This window comes from Ciona robusta, chromosome 12 (assembly GCF_009617815.1).
Source record: "Ciona robusta chromosome 12, ASM961781v2".
Lineage (NCBI taxonomy): Eukaryota > Metazoa > Chordata > Ascidiacea > Phlebobranchia > Cionidae > Ciona > Ciona robusta.
In genome coordinates, this window is record NC_143246.1 from 7773485 (window position 1) to 7792947 (window position 19463).

General features: G+C 39.7%; 6 protein-coding genes across 12 annotated transcripts; 5 read left to right on the top strand and 1 right to left on the bottom strand.

The window, feature by feature from the left end:
- The first annotated feature begins 84 nt into the window (after nt 1–84).
- LOC149727423 (THO complex subunit 5 homolog) lies at nt 85–5738 on the top strand. Of its 2 annotated transcripts, XM_089889632.1 has the most exons (15): nt 85–723; nt 901–984; nt 1369–1466; nt 2297–2372; nt 2426–2496; nt 2546–2627; nt 2699–2864; nt 3143–3295; nt 3505–3615; nt 3818–3926; nt 4180–4357; nt 4495–4653; nt 4956–5222; nt 5394–5473; nt 5536–5738. In XM_089889632.1, the coding sequence occupies exons 1-15, from the start codon at nt 568–570 to the stop codon at nt 5690–5692; spliced, it is 1947 nt and encodes a 648-aa protein (XP_089745758.1). In that variant the 5' UTR covers nt 85–567; the 3' UTR covers nt 5693–5738. The 2 variants fall into 2 exon arrangements, with proteins under 2 accessions (XP_089745758.1, XP_089745760.1); XM_089889634.1 differs by lacking the exon at nt 2297–2372 and having other exon boundaries at nt 2426–2627.
- On the bottom strand, nt 1342–2242 carry LOC149727424 (uncharacterized). Its single transcript, XM_089889680.1, has 3 exons — nt 2066–2242; nt 1780–1910; nt 1342–1708 (listed from the first exon to the last, which is right to left on the bottom strand). The coding sequence occupies exons 1-3, from the start codon at nt 2178–2180 to the stop codon at nt 1514–1516; spliced, it is 441 nt and encodes a 146-aa protein (XP_089745806.1). The 5' UTR covers nt 2181–2242; the 3' UTR covers nt 1342–1513.
- Nucleotides 5739–5980: 242 nt separating the features above from the next.
- LOC149727425 (long-chain-fatty-acid--CoA ligase 1-like) lies at nt 5981–11788 on the top strand. 4 transcript variants are annotated; one of them, XM_089889629.1, is made up of 15 exons: nt 5981–6140; nt 6209–6343; nt 7325–7436; nt 7706–7773; nt 8022–8223; nt 8456–8664; nt 8915–9043; nt 9113–9216; nt 9462–9570; nt 9857–9984; nt 10041–10156; nt 10351–10619; nt 10680–10796; nt 11004–11204; nt 11403–11788. In XM_089889629.1, exons 1-15 carry the CDS (start codon nt 6087–6089, stop codon nt 11538–11540), a joined length of 2091 nt encoding a protein of 696 aa, XP_089745755.1. In that variant the 5' UTR covers nt 5981–6086; the 3' UTR covers nt 11541–11788. The 4 variants fall into 4 exon arrangements, with proteins under 4 accessions (XP_089745755.1, XP_089745754.1, XP_089745756.1 ...); XM_089889628.1 differs by having other exon boundaries at nt 5983–6149; XM_089889630.1 differs by lacking the exons at nt 5981–6140; nt 6209–6343 and adding an exon at nt 6823–7249.
- Nucleotides 11789–12119: 331 nt separating this feature from the next.
- On the top strand, nt 12120–16444 carry LOC149727426 (long-chain-fatty-acid--CoA ligase 1-like). Of its 2 annotated transcripts, XM_089889622.1 has the most exons (14): nt 12120–12333; nt 12397–12608; nt 12663–12777; nt 12872–12939; nt 13336–13537; nt 13591–13799; nt 14019–14147; nt 14202–14305; nt 14587–14695; nt 14747–14874; nt 15065–15180; nt 15373–15641; nt 15702–16019; nt 16218–16444. In XM_089889622.1, the coding sequence occupies exons 1-14, from the start codon at nt 12249–12251 to the stop codon at nt 16353–16355; spliced, it is 2202 nt and encodes a 733-aa protein (XP_089745748.1). In that variant the 5' UTR covers nt 12120–12248; the 3' UTR covers nt 16356–16444. The 2 variants fall into 2 exon arrangements, with proteins under 2 accessions (XP_089745748.1, XP_089745747.1); XM_089889621.1 differs by having other exon boundaries at nt 12120–12608.
- A 58-nt stretch (nt 16445–16502) lies between these two features.
- LOC149727427 (RNA ligase 1-like) lies at nt 16503–18329 on the top strand. Its single transcript, XM_089889666.1, has 6 exons — nt 16503–16868; nt 17030–17139; nt 17278–17407; nt 17591–17773; nt 17889–18052; nt 18103–18329. The coding sequence occupies exons 1-6, from the start codon at nt 16655–16657 to the stop codon at nt 18295–18297; spliced, it is 996 nt and encodes a 331-aa protein (XP_089745792.1). The 5' UTR covers nt 16503–16654; the 3' UTR covers nt 18298–18329.
- An 82-nt stretch (nt 18330–18411) lies between these two features.
- On the top strand, nt 18412–19448 carry LOC149727428 (transcription initiation factor TFIID subunit 10-like). Of its 2 annotated transcripts, none has more exons than XM_089889682.1 (4): nt 18412–18597; nt 18725–18789; nt 18847–18966; nt 19212–19448. In XM_089889682.1, the coding sequence occupies exons 1-4, from the start codon at nt 18421–18423 to the stop codon at nt 19291–19293; spliced, it is 444 nt and encodes a 147-aa protein (XP_089745808.1). In that variant the 5' UTR covers nt 18412–18420; the 3' UTR covers nt 19294–19448. The 2 variants fall into 2 exon arrangements, with proteins under 2 accessions (XP_089745808.1, XP_089745809.1); XM_089889683.1 differs by lacking the exon at nt 19212–19448 and adding an exon at nt 19063–19204.
- The last annotated feature ends 15 nt before the right edge of the window (nt 19449–19463 follow it).

Genomic DNA, 19463 nt, shown 5'->3' on the forward strand with positions numbered 1-19463 from the left:
TTTACCTTAGTTTAAGATCTCCATATGATTTCCCACCATTTTTAAATCAGATGAGAAGATAAGGCTTTAATCCATGGCGCCCTCTATAACTTATAGAGGGCGCCATGCTTTAATCCTTTGCAAACAGAGATCTTGTATAACAAAGACGTTTATATCTCTGCCAAGTTGCAAAATATTAATATTTATTGGTTTAATTAGTAAATATTGTTAAACTAGATTTAAATATGATATGAGTAACACTGTTGCAGAAGTGTCTATTGTTTATACGACATTTGTGTTTAAATCATGATCACATCATAGTTTTGACAATATAACCTTTGATTTAGTAACAGATGACGTCCTATGTTGATTTATCTTACACTCCCTATTTGTTTACCTTCTTTTAGATCTCTATGAAATTTCCCGCCAATATTAATTCATATGAGATCTGGGTTTTAAATTGTCGGACATAGATATCTTCAAAAACATTAACTATTTTTTCTGTTAAAATGGCGTGTTTGGTTTTGAGGACAAAGTTTATGAAATTTATTCTTTTATTTAGAGATTATTATATTATTATAATTAAAAATGGCTGAAACTGAAGCTGACGGTTTGAATATGAGCGACAATCTGATTAACTTCTCGTCAATTTGCGAAGATTTAAGGAAAATCATGTCAAAAGTTGTCGATTTAAAAAGTGAGGGAAAAGACGCGAAAAACGAGATAATTGAACTACGTATGAAGGTTTGTTACGTCATAAATCTTATTCATTATTTCGTTGCTGCCTAATTACCAATATGTATTGTATACTAAAGGTATCATTGACATACGTTACCTGAATGGCTGCATGTCCTGTCAATATGTGTAAAAGTAAATTAACCTATGTTTCCTTACACAAGTAATTAACATTATTTATTGCAGGGTTCTTTTCATTTCCTATCATTGAAGCAATTAAACCGATGTTCGCAAATTAAATGTAAACAAATGAAGGATCAAACACTTGAGGTATCTTGATGATGTCATAATCATGTTGTGTGACATCATAAGGGATGGTTTGTTTATAACTTGGGGAGGTTTTCTTTGATGACGTGGCACAGCGGTTAGCACACTTGCGTTTAACCCAGAGTTTAGGGTTCAAGGCTCGTCGTTGCCACCATTGTAGGCGTATGTGTCCTTGTGCAAGTTACTTAACAGCAATTGCATTCAACGTAAAGGCCCCTAATGGGTTGTCTAAATTGTCAACCATACATAAAAATTCATCACAAAGTTACATTTGTGTTTTAATGACTTTTAAGTGAGAATAAATAAGTTTCATTCATCAGATCTTATGCAACTATTATGTGACTATCATTTCATGGCAAATACAACAAATGATAAATTTTTATTCAGACGAAGCAAAAATTGGACACATACAACTTGCAACTGGAGAATCTACAGTATGAAATAAGCCATTTACACAAAGAAATAACAAAGTGTTTAGAATTCAGGTATTTTGAAATATTTACAACAACAATAATAATAATAATAATGGTGATTATTTCTTCGCTTGTCCATCTTTTAACATTTTCTTTTGTTCTTTCTGAATTTCCTTTTTTCTTTTCTCCATTTGTTTTTTCATTTTTTTCTTTTGTTTCTCAATTTCCTCCGGAGTCCCTGACAAAGTGGCGCTGTACGAATAATTCGATTGAACTTTCGTTACTTTCGAGATTTTGTCGCCGTCAACTTCCGTCTGGAATAACATAGACATATATAACATAGACATCATATATACACCATAGACAACATAGATATCATATATACCTCAGTAATGGCACTAACAGCCGACATATCTTTCTTGGACGACAACTCCGTCACATTCGACGTCGCTTTAGTTTTCGTTTTCCCTGATGTCCCATGCCCATCGTCGAATGTTGTTTTCATCTTATGCACGTCTGATATAAATATAAATATCACCAGTTATAGAAAACATTTTATAAATATGCACAAACCTAGTACATAAAACGTTGGGATATAATTTCACCGAAGAAGCCAAAATAATACATCATGCTAGTAGGAGATTTTCAATGTTGCACAACAAAAAACTCACCAGTGTTGCCTTTTTTATATTCCTCCGTCTTCTGATACCCTGTCGCATTGCCCCCCCTAGTGGCTATCGATTTCTCGTCAACTTTCTTGTTTTCTTTCTTTTTAAACAAAGGCATGTTGGTTGTGATGTCACAATCCCCTACTGTGACCAAACTAACCTGCTTGATGTTTGCACGAGACTTTGTTTGCACAACGGGCGTCGACGTGTCAATAAAACCTCGTAACATTCCAGGTCGCGACACGATGACATCACCCTTGTGTCGGTTAAAGATTTCTATGAGCAAGCGCCAACCTCGATATCTAAACCTGTAAGTTTATGATTTCTATGAAATTATCGTGATTTATATTATCCCACCACTAGGGCACGACAAAGAGCAACGAACACAATCGAACATTGGCGAGACTGGATCATGAATTGCTGCAACGAAAAACGTGAGTTGTTGTTTGTATTTTTTATCGAACTTATTTATTTGTATGCCAGACTGGCTGGTGAACTTGGAAAACTGAAGGAAAACAAAAGGAAAGTTGTTGAGGAAATCGGGAAGAAGAAACAACATTTGCAAGTAAGATCACATGGTTCTGTTAGGTGCGCACGGTTTGATGTAAACAATATAATCAAGTCTCACCATCACAGATATTGGCGCCAGCTTTACAAAGTCTTTTGAAAAGTTCGCTCCCGTTACAAGAAGTTTTGGACTTGCCGATAAGTAAAACACAGAAACAACATAAAACGTCGCAGTTGCTGCCTCGACCATTGTTTGTGCTTTTTCTGCAAGCAAAGGCTTTCCAGGAGGCTTGTGGTGGGTTGGGGGGGGGGTTGTGGTGGGTTGGGGGTTGTGGGGGGGTTGGGTTGGGTGCATCTTCCGATTATCTAATGCTGCAACAACATAATGTGTTTTATCTTGCAAACAATCCATTACTGTTGAAGCCCTTGTTGCTTCCATTCAACATCTGGTAAAGTCCATGTGGTAGCACCCTGGGTGTTGGGGTAAATGTACCAACAAATACCCAGCTGTCAGCTGTGTTCGTGGCAAACCTCACCCTTATAAAACTTATCATTCGTCCCTCGAAACTTTAGACCCCAACATGGAGGTTGATATCCACGGTGACACTGATGCTGCGGTGAAGTTGTTCGAGGATAAAACATCGGGGGGTCGGGTTATTGATGCTACTGGGGGGGTGGGGTCGGGGGGAGAGTCCGATTCCGAGGGTGAAGATATGGAGGAACAAGGTGGGTACGGGTTCAAGGCTCGTTGCTGCTACTATTGTGAATGTCCTTGGGCAAGATACTTAACGACAATTGCTCTAACCTAAATGTATTGTTTAAATTGTCAGCTGTACATAAAAACAATCATTCCAAAGTTACCATGAAAATGTATCAACAAGTTGAATTCATATATGATATGGGTATTACATTCACCTTCATACACTCCCTAACAGACACAGCGCGACGCAGAAACCGAAAGAAAGAAATGTCAACGGATCTTCCAACTACTGGTGTTTACTCCCCGCACCCCCTCGTGGTTTCAATCAAGTTGTTTAATAATGCAGGTAGTTTGTGTGTTTATCATATATTGTGTTTAATCTTGTGGCAAATGCATGTTGTTGAATCTCCTGGTGTATACTGGGTTGTTGTGCGTGAGGTCCAACCCCTCGTCCACCAACCAACTGCTTCCCGTTGTATATAATGTTCGTGCATGGATTGGTGTAACTCAACAACCCACCCTCCATAACATTGAATATTCCCCACCAGGTGTCGACATCGAACTAACATTTTCGTTTCTACCAAAACTTAATTTTGTTTGCGTTAAATCATCAACAACGTCGACGTCATCGAGTAAAATGTCTGAGGTTTTACAAAGGTGAGGTTCGATGTGTATGTGGTGACTTTTATACAAAGAATTTGTAATACGCCACAAGTAACAAGGGAGTTAGATAAAGGTTCTTGGTAAATGGAATGATTCTTTATATTTAGTAGCAAGTAAATATTTCCACTGGAATTAAATTGAATACTCGAGGTAGGAGGGGTTACTAAATATAATCTTGGTGAAATATATTTCTATTTGAGTTGTTTTCATGCTATGCAACCATAAACAAGTTCCATCTTATGTTCAGCCCCATCCTCGGAACCAACAACCTTCTACAATGTCTGGGTGAGGGGGCTGACTGGGGAACCACCTGCCCCAACCCCACCCCCATGTCACCCAACATGGAGATGATATACGGGGTGGGTCGTCCGTATATGTGGGTTCAACGCTTGTGCGGGGTGGATTGTATGGGGGGGAACTTGAGGGTAAGTTGCTGAGTTACCATGTTTGTAACTTTGTGGGTGATTGTTTATTTGTATAGCTGTGGGTTCAAACCTCACCGCGGTAACATTATACACACGCAGGGTTCAAACCTCACCCCAGTAACATTATACACACACAGGGTGAAGACATGAACACGAGTTCCACTCACATGGATGGGTTGATGAAACAAATTCGATCACGCGTTGCATCGAAGGTGGGTCTTGTACAACAAGTGGAACGATTCCAACGACAATTTATTCAACGAGACATTCAAATATCGACGACCCTTCCTGATAAGGTGGCTGCCATGTATTACACAAATAATAACAAAACTAAAACATTTTAATTTTTTGTTAATTTGTTTAATATATTTAACTTTATAACATAAATCTTTTATGTTATAGCATTATAACATAAATCTTCAAATACGACAGCGAAGATAAAATTAATTAAAACAAGGAAGCGAAGGAAATCGTCAGCAAAACAACAACCCTTGTTAATCATTTCCGTTCACGTTAGAATATTCACCATATTGGATTCGTTCAAAGTTATAACCCAACCAAGGCCAACATTGATACATCATGTATATATATGTTGCAGATCCACACCACGTTATCCTCATGGGCAGCCGTCGAGTACGATGTTTATTCCTCCCTCGAATACACTCGGCTGGTGGTTGAACTGGGTCTGCTAGGTGGCGACGTCGAGGCTCACTCTTATTACGTCACAAAGTTACGTCGTGGTTCATCGGTCGAACTTAACGCAGCCATTGTGGTTTTTGTCGACCACCCTGTACAACCCCCTCTAGTGTGCTTATGCTTAGAATGGATGGGACGTAGGACGGCAACGAACGATGATAATATAAGGGTGGGTGGGGTAATGTATCTACCTCGTTACTTTGTGGGTGATTGTTTTCTGTATAGTTTAGACAACCTATTAATGACCACTGGGTTGAAGCAATTGCTGTTAAGTGTCTTGCCAAAACCATATACGCCCACAATGGTAGCCACGAATAATAATCATAATAATTATTTGCAGACAATGGAAATAGAAATCAACGTCAATCTTCCAAAGTTGGTGGAAAATTTGGACGAAATTTTGCCGTCCCAAGTTTTAAGGTTTGTAATGCTCATTATGACATCATAATAAATCACTTAATCTGTGATTTCTATGTTTACAGGTTAATGTCAATGTTGGATATCTATGTTGAAACTGAATCGGAAACCAAACATCCAATTGAGTTTCCGATGGACAAATTTTGTTCAAAAAAATTTAAAGGACCCAGTCGCATGAAACCATTTGTGTATATGACGTCATCAAAGCAATTAAGTCATTAAAATGTTAACTATGAATAAAATGAACTTTGGTGTGCTGAGTATTGAATAGTTTGTGGTTCAGTCCAAATTCCGCTAACGGCAGTGGCGTGGTCGCGACCTCAAGTAACCCCGCCATGCGACCTTTAGTTACATCTACTATGCAACAGTCATCATGCGAGAGTCCAAAGGTCTAAACGCGCGTGTTAGATACGTAGTGAACACCGAACAATAGTCACCATGACGTCACAAACGTAGTGAGTTTTGATGACAACCTCTCATCGCAGTCGTGGTTATACAGCAGTTATTAATTAGTAAAATATTAACGCTGTGAGATTTCAGAAGCGGCTAGGTTGTTTATTAACCAAGGCTGAATATATATAAGCTGATTATTTAGTAACTGCTTTACTTTGAAACAATGTCTGAAATTAAGCAACCAAGCGGCGGGCAGTATGTTGAATACATGGACCAGGTAACCAAGGTAGTAATATTTACTTTATATATAGTTTATAAAGTTTAATCTTAATGTTTCTTTTGAAGATTCCAATGCAAGCCTGGATTGGCATTGGAGCGGTTGCCATAGCAACTGTGGTTTGGATGATGAAGGAAAATAAGAGCGAGGAAACGGATTGTAAAGTAAAAGTCGATCATCAAGCTAAACAAATTGAATATGAGGTAAAAAATAAATAAAATAAACTTTAAAGAGAATTTACACAATGTTATAGTCATTAACCAAATGTTACCTATGTGTTTACTTTTGTTTCAGCCATAAAATGTATATATTTCGAAATAAACCACTAATAGATTGTTTGAGTTACTTATTTACAATGTTTAGCTTCATTAAAGTTAATGCCAGCAAAGTTTTAGAGCAGAATATCCTCATGCAACTTGCCCTGCAGACATGTATGGACTTTGGACCAACAATAATCAGTTGCAGACATTTCATTAAGTGCAAGGTCCAATTTAAGTTGAGGCCAAAACATGAAATATTAAAATATAAATTATTGAGCTATCACGTGACGTGATATGCTCGCGCGTAACGCCTCAAGGAAAAAGTGGTTCGGGAAAGAATGAGTTAATTTAGAGCTTTGGTTTTCATCACAAACAATAGTGACGCGTTGACTCGTATCAAGTTTCCAGTCGTTGGTCAGTAGAAGGGCGTTTCATGAGTCAGTTGCAGCGAAGCTAGATTGGGCGCGGTTTGCTATAACTTCGCAGTGAGATGACGTCAATATTCGACCTTTAGTAACCCCGCTGTGCTTGGCGGAAAATATCGTTTGTTATTCTTGGAATATTTGCAACGCGTCACGATTCAAAAGTTATTCCTAGTAAAGTTAGTGCGCCTTTGTAAAACGTGTTTATGCGATTGTTTGGGCGCGGTTGGGCAACGGATAACCATGTTTGAATGAATAGTCATTGTTAAGTGGTTGTGACGTCACAATAGGTAGCGTTAGCATTGGAAATTTCGATTAAAACATTTATTTCAGGATACAGGTGATAATGGAGAATAATATACATTATGATTATAATTGTGATTTAACCATCAAAGATGTTCTTAAGAAACAATCAAATAATCTTCCAGTAAGATGTTTTTGTTGTTTTAATTGATTTGTTTTTTGCTTTTGTATTTGAATAGATAAATAAATGTGATTTCAGGGCGAAGAATTTGTTCATGCTTCACCGCTTATGAAGGACAAATGCATCGAGTCATTGAACCGTGAAGTGAACACCCTACACGATGTTTTTCTACATGGACTTAAACAATCAGGTGGGTTTGTGTGGTAGCAATGTGTGGGGGGTCGAGCATTGCCGAGTAACCAGGAACACCGGGTTCAAGGCTCGATGCTGCTACCATTGTGCGTATGTGTGTCCTTGGGCAGTAATGAAGTGTCAGCCATACAGAAAAACAATTATCCATAAAGTTACATACGTGGTAACTCGTAAACAGGCACAAGGTGTATGAAACAAAACATTTGTGTTATAATGGCTGTTGTTGCTCTTGTATAAATTAAACTTACATTGAATATTCGCCACCAGAGGGAGGGCCTTGTGTGGGGTGGCGACCCGGACCCGACCAGCCGTACAAGTGGTTGACATACCAACAAGTAAGTTACAACCCCTCTTTAAATACATGAAGAATATTTACTTCAACATGTGTGTGTTGATACCATGTAATGTTTCAACAAGTTTTCATGGTTACGTTTGTATTATACAACGTCTTACCGTAAGACATTGCTGTATTTCCACATTACCGCGCATTGGTAATCATACACCGAGTCACGTTACACCTGTAATGATATAAAGACTTTAAACAAAAAGCGATGAAGAAACAACTAACCCACCATACCCCTAGGTACTAACGAGGGCCCAACATTTTGGATCAGGACTTGTGCACGAGGGCGCCAAAACGCAACCGGAACAATTTATTGGAATCTTCTCGCAGAACCGAGTTGAATGGAAGATAACTGAACAAGCCTGTAACTCATTCTCGATGGTGGTGGTTCCCCTTTATGATACTTTGGGTCCACAATCCATCAAACATATTATGACGCAATGTAAGGGAGACATCATGTGGTTAGAATGTGCTACGAAGTCCGTTACACACAAATCAAGTCCAACAAATATATTAAGAGATGACATCATCAGTCTGCTATTCTAATATATCCAGGATCATTTCATGCAAAAATATCTTATCGTTTTGTTACAAGTATCGACTTTACTAGATCGGGGTCCGATCCGAAGAATTTAAGTCGCTGCAAGATTATGTTATGTAACATTTCTATGTAGGTGACTTAAAGATAGTGGTCGTGGACAACAACGGCAAAGCTAAAAGTTTGTTGAGTGGGGTTAAAGAAGGTCAATTCACGGCCACACTAATCATTATGATGTCACAACCAAACGAAGAGGTGACCAACCTCGCGAAAGAAACCGACACGAAAGTGATGACGTTTGAACAAGTGGAGGAAGTTGGCAAGAATAATTTGAAGGAATTTGTTGTAAGTTTTTATACAAGAGGTTTAACTAACAGCGGGGTGGAGGGGGATTTGAAACTGGGGCCAAAATATATGATATCACCCTGTTTTAAAATCTATATTCCCCTTAACGTTACCCCACACCCCCCCCACAGCCACCCTAACGTTACCCCTACCCCCCACAGCCACCCTAACGTTACCCCTACCCCCCACAGCCACCCTAACATTACTCCTACCCCCACAGCCACCCTAACATTACTCCTACCCCCCACAGCCACCCAAACCCGAGGATCTCCACACGATTTGCTACACAAGCGGAACCACCGGCCTACCCAAGGGTGTCATGCTCACACATGGTAACTTGATGGCCAACCAAGCGGGAGTCTTCGCTATTGGGCAAGATGTATGTGATGTCATAAATACAAATTGTTATGAGTTACCATGCATGTGTAACTAATCCTTAATTCAACAGAGCTTCCTTAAAATGAACAACAAGGACGTCCACATATCTTACTTGCCGCTTGCCCACGTGTTTGAACGACTTGTAGCACAGCAGATGTATTACTGTGGGGCGAGGTGGGTTGATGTTGTGTTAAACATGGAACTAAACACCAATGTACATGCATTGTTACTCTTCATTGTATATTCATTGTGACAATCATGTCATTGTTACGTGATTGTTCATGCTTGGCAAAATATAGAATGCAGTGATTGTTACGTCACTTTCGTTCTATCCATGTATTTGTTTATATTCAAAGACTTCCTAACCCCTTAAATGACCCTGTCCCTACCCATCCCATACTTACCCCTTGATCCCACAGCGTTGGATTCTTCCAAGGAGATGTGAAACTTTTATTGAGCGATGTGTCTGCGTTGAAACCAACCGTGTTCCCGATGGTTCCGAGGTTAATCAACCGGATCTATGACAAGGTTGGTTGCCACCTTGGGTTAATCTTGTAAATAATAATTCCGAGTGGTCATTGTGTCTTACTGGATTTCATACGTGGTAAACCAGACATAGCATGTGTATCAGCCAGGAGGATATTCTATTGCTGTTGTTTACAATATTAAAGATTGCTCTTCTGGTAAAAACATTATTTTGTTGCATTCACGTTTCATCTGCGATTACATCAAAAGGGGTGAAACTCTGATGGTGTCGGCTAAACCAGCTCTCCTTATTATGGAAACGTAGTTTGTAACTATTTATCCCCGGCAGATTTGGGCGGGTGTCAGCCAATCTTTCATCAAGAAGTTTCTACTCGAGCGAGCTTTAAAATCCAAACTTGCTTTGTTAAAGAAAGGAATTGTAACGCGGGATACGATATGGGACAAGATTGTGTTTGGGTAAGTGGTGGGTTTCCCCTCAGTGGGGGTGGGTTAATGTTGTTTCTATGTTTCAGCAAGGTTCAAAACATGATGGGGGGTCGAGGAAGGATTTTCATAACAGGGGCTGCCCCTGTGTCGTTGGAGGTCATCAACTTTATGAGGGCGGCGCTTGGCGTCAACTTTACTGAAGGTTGGTTTGTGGTTGGATGAAACTTATTGTCGTTATATAACACGGGTGTTCTGTTTCATACACCTCGTGGCCCGCTTACCAGTTATCATGCATGATATTTTGTGGGTAATTGTTTTTCTGTATAACTATCAATTTAGACAACCTGTAAGTAACTTCTTTGTTGATTAATATATAACTTATACACTTCTATTCAGGTTACGGGCAAACTGAAGCGACAGCTGCAATCAGCATTACTATACCTGGTGACTTTGAGAGCGGAAGCGTCGGTACACCTGCTGTGTGTAACATGATTAAGCTGGTTGACGTGCCGGAGAAAGATTATTACGCCAAGGAGGGAAAAGGAGAGGTTTGCGCGAAAGGTCCGAATATCTTCGTTGGTTATTACAAGGATCCTGATAAGACAAAGGAGACACTTGATGAAGATGGTTGGTTGCATACGGGAGATGTTGGAATGTGGTTGCCCGTGAGTTCTTGTGGACTTGGTTGTATTTACCTTCTTACTTGATATTGTTGCTTTCCATAGAACGGGTCGTTGAAGATAATCGACCGCAAGAAGAATATATTCAAGTTAGCTCAAGGTGAATATATTGCACCGGAGAAAATTGAGGGAATATTCACGCAAAGTCCGGCTATTGCACAGGTTAGTTTTGAGTTGATTGTGATTACTTGGATCTGACTTGATCTAGCGCTCATGAAGTTGAACGACTTTCGTAACCAAATAACAGTCAGAACCAAGTGTCACGAAATAACAAATCAAGTTCAACAAATAGTTTACTATAGGAGATTTTACCAATAACTTGTATTATTACCAGTAATTCAAACACAACCAACCAAGTTATTGTTCCAGGTTTTCATGCACGGTGAAAGCTTGAAGGCATCCCTTGTTGCCGTGGTGATCCCGGATTCCGAGTCGTTTGTTACCTGGTGTAATGGCAAGGGGGTCAGTGGTGGGTATGAGGAGCTATGCAACAATACTGATGTGAAGAAACTTGTCCTTGAAGATATGTGCGCCCTTGGTAGGAAGAGGGGACTCAAGTCGTTCGAACTCGTGAGTTATTGTCGTTTTAATGAACTGTTAACATGAGATGTGTGGAACAGAACACCCGTGTTATAAATGGATGTAAATTATCCATCCTCGTGCGGTGGGGCAACGACAGTCGTTATAACAAAACCCGTGTTATCTGTAGACAGTATGCGGTTATATCAACTATCGTATTCCTAGTTTATCTTTAATATATTTCAACAGCCGAAGAAAATCCATCTTTCCCCGGAATTGTTTACGGTTGAGAATGAACTTTTGACCCCAACCTTCAAATCTCGTCGCCCCCAACTTTTGCATCGATATAAAGCAGAGATTGATGAAATGTACAAAGACCTCGATTAATATTGTTAACTCTATATTTATATTGGAAGTTTCAAAATAACATTATTTTAATATTTTATTCTGAGCTATTTTAACTCCATTGCAAGAGTTGCGTGTTGGCGTCCAAGTTAGGTTCACTCAATGCAAAACTAACGAAACATAATTTCTGTAACTAACTTAATATTACCACAGCATTTGTGTTCTAATGTTGCTTTTCAAATTTTCATGTTTATGAAAATACAAAACCAAAATAAAATGTGTTCCGTTTGCTTCTCGTTGCAATTGTTACGTCACACCATCCGCATTGTAACCAGTGTGACGTATGCGAATGACTGATTATCCACGTCACAACGCGGTTGCATTATGACAGAACCATGATTATCAAATAAAGAAAGAATTAAGCACGTCATGGTGATGATTTAACGTTCACAGTGAGCTGTTTGTTTCAAAACAATCTATTGCAAGCTGTGCATAGTTGCCTCACAAACGTACATATCGACGTATAATTCACTATTCTTCCGTTTCCGGTGTCGTGGTGAAGCGGCGTGTTTATGTTACGTCACATTCCGCATTTTTACTCGCGGCAGCCGCTAAAGAATGCGGCGTTTATAGTGAGACATATGTTGTAACTGTACACCAGCGAGAGGATACCTCTTCACGCATCGGCGCTTCCACACCCGAGGCGATTCTACCAGAGTTGTGGTTACAATCATTTAGAAACCAGCGATCATGGAAGGAACAACTGATAGTAATGGAGTGGTTGAACAACAAACTAGCAGTCAGGAACAAGAATCTATAAATGCACAACAAAGTGCAAGCGAAGAACAACAGAATACAAGCGACGAACAACAGAATACAAGCGAAGAACAACAGAATACAAGCGAAGAACAACAGAATACAAGCGAAGAACAACAGAATAATGAACAACAAGAAAGTGCAAGTGAAGAACCACAAGTTGCAGATCCTGCAGTAACTGAAGAACAACAAGTTACAAGTGAACCAACAACAGCTAAAGGGAAAGCCAATGAATTAGAATACAACCTTGTATCTGTAGCAGATTTAGTTGACAAGCAAAGTGTTGCCGTGGATGTAAGTAAACGTGATTGTTGTTCATAAGCTATATTATGACGTCATTAATCCCAGGGTGACGACACAATACGAGCGTCTCCACTCATGAAACCGGGCAAACCGACGGCTTATCTTGAAAAAGATGTGACGACGTTGCATGAGATATTCATGCGCGGTGTAAGAGAATCAGGTAACACACAAACACGTGGATTCAAATTGAAGTTTGCGCCAAATTGCCTGCATTGTTTTAAGCAATATGACGTCATAATGGCTGTTACGCGCAGGTAATAGTCCTTGTCTCGGCCACCGCCCCGGGGCTGGTCAACCGTATCAGTGGATCACCTACAATGAGGTTTGTTACAAACAATCTTATCTTTATTACAACGTAGTGCTGTCTGTGACGTCATAATAAGAAGCAAATTTGAATTTACAAATTGGCGGGAAGTTTATAATCTCGTAGTCAAGTAAAATATGAAATATTTATAAGGGTTTATTAAAAACAAGCGCGCAGTGGCGTCACGCCTTGATGCTTTCGCTCTATTGGTATTATGACCAGCTTCTGTGAACGCTTAATATACCTGGGTGAGTGATAGACTTTAATATCATGCGTGGTTCATATAGTATACCCTGGGTATTGGGATAATGGGTCAACTATGGCTTGAATCCCAGCCCCATGCGTCGTTGTAGAACATCACCTACATTGACACCGTATTGTATATACCAACACCATTGACCCACCAACTCCCAGGTACTAACGAAGGCCCAACATTTTGGATCAGGACTTGTGCACGAGGGCGCCAAAACGCAACCGGAACAATTTATTGGAATCTTCTCGCAGAACCGAGTTGAATGGAAGATAACTGAACAAGCCTGTAACTCATTCTCGATGGTGGTGGTTCCCCTTTATGATACTTTGGGTCCACAATCCATCACCCACATTATGACGCAATGTATAACGCCACAATCCTCATCTTAAGGGTGTTTGTAACCTTTTTATTTTCAGGCGAAATCCAAATAATTGTCGTCGATACAAATGTAAAGACGAAGAATCTTTTGGCGGCAGTGAAAGATGGTAAGTTCGCCGTGACGTTGATAATCACCATGGAAACCCCCGATGACGAAGCAAAATCTTTTGCTGAGTCAGCCAATGTTCGTTTGATGACGTTTGAACAAGTGGAGGAAGTTGGCAAGAATAATTTGAAGGAATTTGTTGTAAGTTTTTATACAGATTTTTTTACCTAACAGCGGGGTGGAGGGGGATTTGAAACTGGGGCTAAAACATATGCTATCACCCTGTTTTAAAATCTATATTCCCCTTAACGTTACCCCACACCCCCCCACAGCCACCCTAACGTTACCCCTACCCCCACAGCCACCCTAACGTTACCCCTACCCCCACAGCCACCCTAACATTACTCCTACCCCCCACAGCCACCCAAACCCGAGGATCTCCACACGATTTGCTACACAAGCGGAACCACCGGCCTACCCAAGGGTGTCATGCTCACACATGGAAATGTGGTCGCTAACATATCCGGGGTGTACGCCGTAGGAGAAAAGGTATTATGACGTAACATACGTAAATATATACGTCATAAAGCCCATCGTTCGCAGACATTCCTCGGTATGTCGTCATCTGATGTCTACATCTCATACTTACCATTAGCTCACGTGTTTGAACGACTGATGGCCGCACAGATGTATTTTCTTGGGGCAAGGTAACTAATATGGGGTGTATCACGCTATAACTAATCTACACAACTTAACACAAGTATTAATGGAAAGCATATTTGACTACTGGTTGTAGGCCTATCTTAATTTATTTTTATTACAGACAGCTTAACATTATACCGCATCGGGGGTTTAACACGCGTCCCTTTGCTATAACACTTTTACTCAAGTAGTTTTTGTTCCGCGTGTTTTGACGTTTTGTAGTTAATTCCCTGGAAGATATAAATACAACTCCATGTTACGTTATTAACAATCCACTTCATCCCAGGGTTGGATTCTTCCAGGGTGATATTAAATTACTGCTTGATGACGTAGGGGAATTGAAACCAACAATATTCGCTATGGTGCCGAGGTTGATTAACAAAATATATGACACGGTATGTTGTGACGTAACAATTGATGACGTCATGTAATTATTCGCTTGACAGGTATGGGCTGGAGTTGCGCAATCAACCATTAAAAGATTCCTTCTCGAAAAAGCTTTGAAATCAAAACTCGCGAAACTTGAACGGGGAATTGTTACCAAAAATACAATATGGGATAAAATTGTTTTCAAGTAAGTAAGCCCAGTAACTAAGATTGTTTTCCAACCATTACCATTGAAGCCCTTGTCGCCCACTTTCGGGTTCATGTGGTAGCACCCTGGGTGTTGGGGTAATGTGTCAACCTTGCTGGTCTAAATCTTAAGCCCAATGCGTTGTATCTCAATAACAACTAAATACAAAGTAATGATTTCTCTCCTTTAGGAAACTCCAGAACCGACTTGGTGGTAAATGCAGAGTGATGGTAACAGGGGCTGCCCCTGTGTCGTTGGAGGTCATCAACTTTATGAGGGCGGCGCTTGGCGTCAACTTTACTGAAGGTTGGTTTGTGGTTGGATGGAACTTATGGTCGTTATATAACACGGGTGTTCTGTTTCATACACCTTATAGTAACCGCCTATGTAACTTTGTAGGTAATTGTTTGTCACTTTAGATAACCCATTAGTGACAACATTGTCCGGGGACAAATACGCCCACAATGGTTGTATCGCTTATATTGTCTTCATTCACAGGTTACGGACAAACTGAATCGTCCGCCGCCCTCTCGGTATCTGTACCTGGAGACTTCTTCTCTGGAAGCGTCGGTACACCGGTTGTGTGTAACATGATTAAGCTGGTTGACGTGCCGGAGAAAGATTATTACGCCAAGGAGGGAAAAGGAGAGGTTTGCGCGAAAGGTCCGAATATCTTCGTTGGTTATTACAAGGATCCTGATAAGACAAAGGAGACACTTGATGAAGATGGTTGGTTGCATACGGGAGATGTTGGAATGTGGTTGCCCGTGAGTTCTTGTGGACTTGGTTGTATTTACCTTCTTACTTGATATTGTTGCTTTCCATAGAACGGGTCGTTGAAGATAATCGACCGCAAGAAGAATATATTCAAGTTAGCTCAAGGTGAATATATTGCACCGGAGAAAATTGAGGGAATTTTAACCCAGTGTCCAGCTGTGGCACAAGTTTATATTCACGGTGAAAGTTTGAAAGCATCGTTGATCGTCATCGCTGTTCCCGATCCCGATGCTATGGTTACCTGGTGTAATGGCAAGGGGGTCAGTGGTGGGTATGAGGAGCTATGCAACAATACTGATGTGAAGAAACTTGTCCTTGAAGATATGTGCGCCCTTGGTAGGAAGAGGGGACTCAAGTCGTTCGAACTCGTGAGTTATTCTCGTTTTACTGACCTGTTAACATGAGATGTGTGGAACAGAACACCCGTGTTATAAATGGATGTAAATTATCCATCCTCGTGCGGTGGGGCAACGACAGTCGTTATAACAAAACCCGTGTTATCTATAGACAGTATACGGTTATATCAACTATCGTATTCCTAGTTTATCTTTAATATATTTCAACAGCCGAAGAAAATCCATCTTTCCCCGGAATTGTTTTCGGTTGAGAATGAACTTTTGACCCCAACCTTCAAATCTCGTCGCCCCCAACTTTTGCATCGATATAAAGCAGAGATTGATGAAATGTACAAAGACCTCGATTAATATTAATAACCTTGCTTTCTTGTATATAAACGCAGCTTTGTGAATATTTAAATTTAATTATCGTTATAATAAAGTAACTTGGAACACTAGTGGTGTCGGGTTAGGGGAAACACCGATCGGGTTTGTCGCGTACATTGATAAATATTGTTACGTCATGAAAGAAGCATTGTTACTTCAAAGATAACGAGAATAGGCTATTTAGTACATAAGTTGTATGATGTTATGCTTATGTTGTATGATATATACAGGTTGTGTTAAACTTTTGCTCCGTGCATTTAAGTTTATATAATTTGTGAAGTATGGCCGCACATAATAAGCATTGCGTGCAATCGAAGATCGACTGTTTATTCGAAACTGAGGTCCAACAACTGCCATCGAATAAACGTTTGGGGCAAAACTATCGCGTTGTTGCGACGAAAGTTGTTGCGCAATCGGCGATTGAATCGGGCATTGAACACTCGGTGGCTACAGAGAAACTTGATGGGACTTGTTGTTACATTGATGCATATCAAGGTGAAAATTATAAATACGATAGTCAAATAAAAACGTAGCTGCTAAACCAAACATACAATAAACTAACAGTGAGTTGATTAAAACAAGTTAAAATGTAGTTGGAGGAAAAAGCCGAACAGTATGTCGATTATTTGTATTGAAAATATACTTCTTCTTCAAAGGGAAGTTGGTTCTATGTGCTCGTCTCGACCGGAAACCGAACAAATTGACCGAGAAAAAGTTCAAAAAGTTTCAAAACGAGAAACGAGAATGGATGATAAATGGAGGACAAGTGGGTTTGTGATGTCATATTCATTGTTGTGGTGTCACAATCATTGTTGTGATGTCATAATCTTTATTATGATGTCATAACCATTGTTGTGATGTCATAATCATGATGTCATAATTATTATTGTGATGTCATATACAGGGCAAGGAACCAAAGTATGAATGGAAGTATCCAGATGATATGAAGGTGGTTCCCCCATGTTGGTACCCTGCACACGGGGTAAGACGGGAGGGGGGGATGGTACAACCCGATGGAAACGGTCATGTTCCTGGTAGGTGGTTGGTGGTGTTTGTAACTTTTAGCACACCTGGAACAGCTTTTATTCTACTATTGAGTGTGTATAGAAGTATACATGGGCCAAGACAGGGGTGATCCCACTATCATAGTAAACTTTGCCCATCACGCACAGTGTTTGTCATTATCAAGTTTACCATAATAATTGTGTGTTATACAGGTTGGGTTCCAATATCCAGTGATGCACGGCAGTATTGTTGGCATCAGAATGTTATCATAGATGATAGAGCATTGGTATTATTGCGCAACACTGATGGGTTAGTGGTGACCACCCTACCATTATCAAAGTTGGCGGGAAAGACTTTTGAATTGATCGGAACCAATATTAACGGGAATCCTTATGGTGAGTTTGTATGATGCTGCCACCATTGTGTGATGGGAAAGCACTTAACTATGTCTCTTGTTGTCCTGCCACACGAGGATAAATACCCATATGTGATGATGTATTGGTTACATAGGTCTTGGATCAAAAGCTTCACCTTTTCACATCCTCGTTGAACACGGGTCTTTTCAAATAACCAACCCTCCTAGATTGGATTATGATGTCATAAAAGATTGGTTAAGCGCTTCCGGAACAATAGAAGGAATTGTTTGGCATTGTGATGATGGTCAAATGTTCAAGGTTGGACTATTTGTTAAGTTTTTTAAGATGTTTAACAAAATATATTACAGGTGCATCGGCATCATTTAAATCTTTCGTGGCCAATCAAGAAACAGGAGGATTGTGATGTCATAATGCCATTGTTATGTCAAATACCAGTGACAATTGATATTGAACAATCCATTGTGACAAAACAAACACAAATTTCAAAACTTATGAAACTTAATCGAAAAATGTTTTCATCTTTAGTTAATATTTTGGTGTAAAAGTGTTAAAGAAATATAATTTGTAATTATCATGTGTCTGTATTTGGTGTGCCTGTGTTAAATACGGCGAGCTAAGGGGAGGAAATAAATTTTGCACAAATGGTTAACAATGGTTTAAGTAAAATGGTCATGGTCAACACTGGTGAGGTTAGCTTTTTGTCAGAATTCCAGTTAAATGTTTTCGTGAAAATGAACGGAGTGACGTCAGATCGTGACGTAAGCGATGCAAATGAAGATTTTCAGCTGGACAGAGGGCAGATGAACGATTTGTTGCAACAACTGGAGACCTACACCCCTGTTGTAAGTTGAAACCTATATATCTATTGCAGGTTTTATCGCTTTAAACGTTGTGGTTTAGCAGATACCTTTTGTTTTACCCCGTTATTTAAGTTATTATTATTTAACGATGATTTAACGATATTTATAGATTCCTGATGGAGTAGCTCGCCATTACCTCAACAAGGCCGGAGTAAATACAACGGATCCAGCCGTGTAAGTAATCGTATACAAACTTGACTGTCAGCACCATCTTAATAACATTGATTATAGAGTTCGATTAATTGCATTGGCGAGCCAGAAGTTCATCTCGGACATCGTGAACGACGCGATGCAATTAAACCGAATGAAAGGTTCGTCCCAAACATCGAGGGGAGGGAAAAAGGAGAAGAGGTGATGTCATAATGGGTGTTTTGATGTCATAATCAATGTTGTGATGTCATAATAGGTGTTTTGATGTCATATTCAAAAGATTCTTTAATCTTCAAGGTTCTGACAGGACTGCTAAGGTTGGGGTAATGGGTCAACTTTCTACCCTTGCTCCTCAAAGACTTCACCCATACAGAAATGATTGAAATCGGTTTCTTATTTTCGAAAGAAAATAATCTTAATAAATATATCGATGACATTATTTACAGATCCCTTTTAACAATGGAGGATTTGTTGCCCTCGCTCGCCGAACGAGGAATCAAAGTCAAGAAACCTTCGTATTATCCGTGATAACAATATCGTGAAATAATGAACATTATCGTGGAATAATGTTATCATTATTGCATATGCGTTTATACTTTGTTGATTTACACAATTTCGGTTTGAGTTTTTGTAAAGTGAAGATTATGACATAATAATAATTGTTGTTTGTTCGTTGACAATAACTTCGGACCCCTAGT

Excerpts from the sequence above, each read along its gene's own strand:
- LOC149727423 (XM_089889632.1), top strand. The coding sequence starts at position 568 with ATGGCTGAAACTGAAGCTGACGGTTTGAATATGAGCGACAATCTGATT. Across the intron at positions 2,497-2,545 it reads GAATTGCTGCAACGAAAAAC|ACTGGCTGGTGAACTTGGAA; the intron begins GTGAGTTGTTGT and ends TTTGTATGCCAG. Across the intron at positions 4,654-4,955 it reads CGACGACCCTTCCTGATAAG|ATCCACACCACGTTATCCTC; the intron begins GTGGCTGCCATG and ends TATATGTTGCAG.
- LOC149727424 (XM_089889680.1), bottom strand. The coding sequence starts at position 2,180 with ATGCCTTTGTTTAAAAAGAAAGAAAACAAGAAAGTTGACGAGAAATCG. Across the intron at positions 1,911-2,065 it reads ATATAAAAAAGGCAACACTG|ACGTGCATAAGATGAAAACA; the intron begins GTGAGTTTTTTG and ends TATTTATATCAG. Across the intron at positions 1,709-1,779 it reads CTGTTAGTGCCATTACTGAG|ACGGAAGTTGACGGCGACAA; the intron begins GTATATATGATA and ends ATGTTATTCCAG.
- LOC149727425 (XM_089889628.1), top strand. The coding sequence starts at position 6,087 with ATGTCTGAAATTAAGCAACCAAGCGGCGGGCAGTATGTTGAATACATG. Across the intron at positions 6,344-7,324 it reads CTAAACAAATTGAATATGAG|GGCGAAGAATTTGTTCATGC; the intron begins GTAAAAAATAAA and ends ATGTGATTTCAG. Across the intron at positions 9,985-10,040 it reads TGGGACAAGATTGTGTTTGG|CAAGGTTCAAAACATGATGG; the intron begins GTAAGTGGTGGG and ends TCTATGTTTCAG.
- LOC149727426 (XM_089889621.1), top strand. The coding sequence starts at position 12,249 with ATGGAAGGAACAACTGATAGTAATGGAGTGGTTGAACAACAAACTAGC. Across the intron at positions 12,609-12,662 it reads AGCAAAGTGTTGCCGTGGAT|GGTGACGACACAATACGAGC; the intron begins GTAAGTAAACGT and ends CATTAATCCCAG. Across the intron at positions 12,778-12,871 it reads GCGCGGTGTAAGAGAATCAG|GTAATAGTCCTTGTCTCGGC; the intron begins GTAACACACAAA and ends TGTTACGCGCAG.
- LOC149727427 (XM_089889666.1), top strand. The coding sequence starts at position 16,655 with ATGGCCGCACATAATAAGCATTGCGTGCAATCGAAGATCGACTGTTTA. Across the intron at positions 17,408-17,590 it reads TGGAAACGGTCATGTTCCTG|GTTGGGTTCCAATATCCAGT; the intron begins GTAGGTGGTTGG and ends TGTGTTATACAG. Across the intron at positions 17,774-17,888 it reads TATTAACGGGAATCCTTATG|GTCTTGGATCAAAAGCTTCA; the intron begins GTGAGTTTGTAT and ends TTGGTTACATAG.
- LOC149727428 (XM_089889682.1), top strand. The coding sequence starts at position 18,421 with ATGGTCATGGTCAACACTGGTGAGGTTAGCTTTTTGTCAGAATTCCAG. Across the intron at positions 18,598-18,724 it reads TGGAGACCTACACCCCTGTT|ATTCCTGATGGAGTAGCTCG; the intron begins GTAAGTTGAAAC and ends CGATATTTATAG. Across the intron at positions 18,790-18,846 it reads AATACAACGGATCCAGCCGT|AGTTCGATTAATTGCATTGG; the intron begins GTAAGTAATCGT and ends CATTGATTATAG.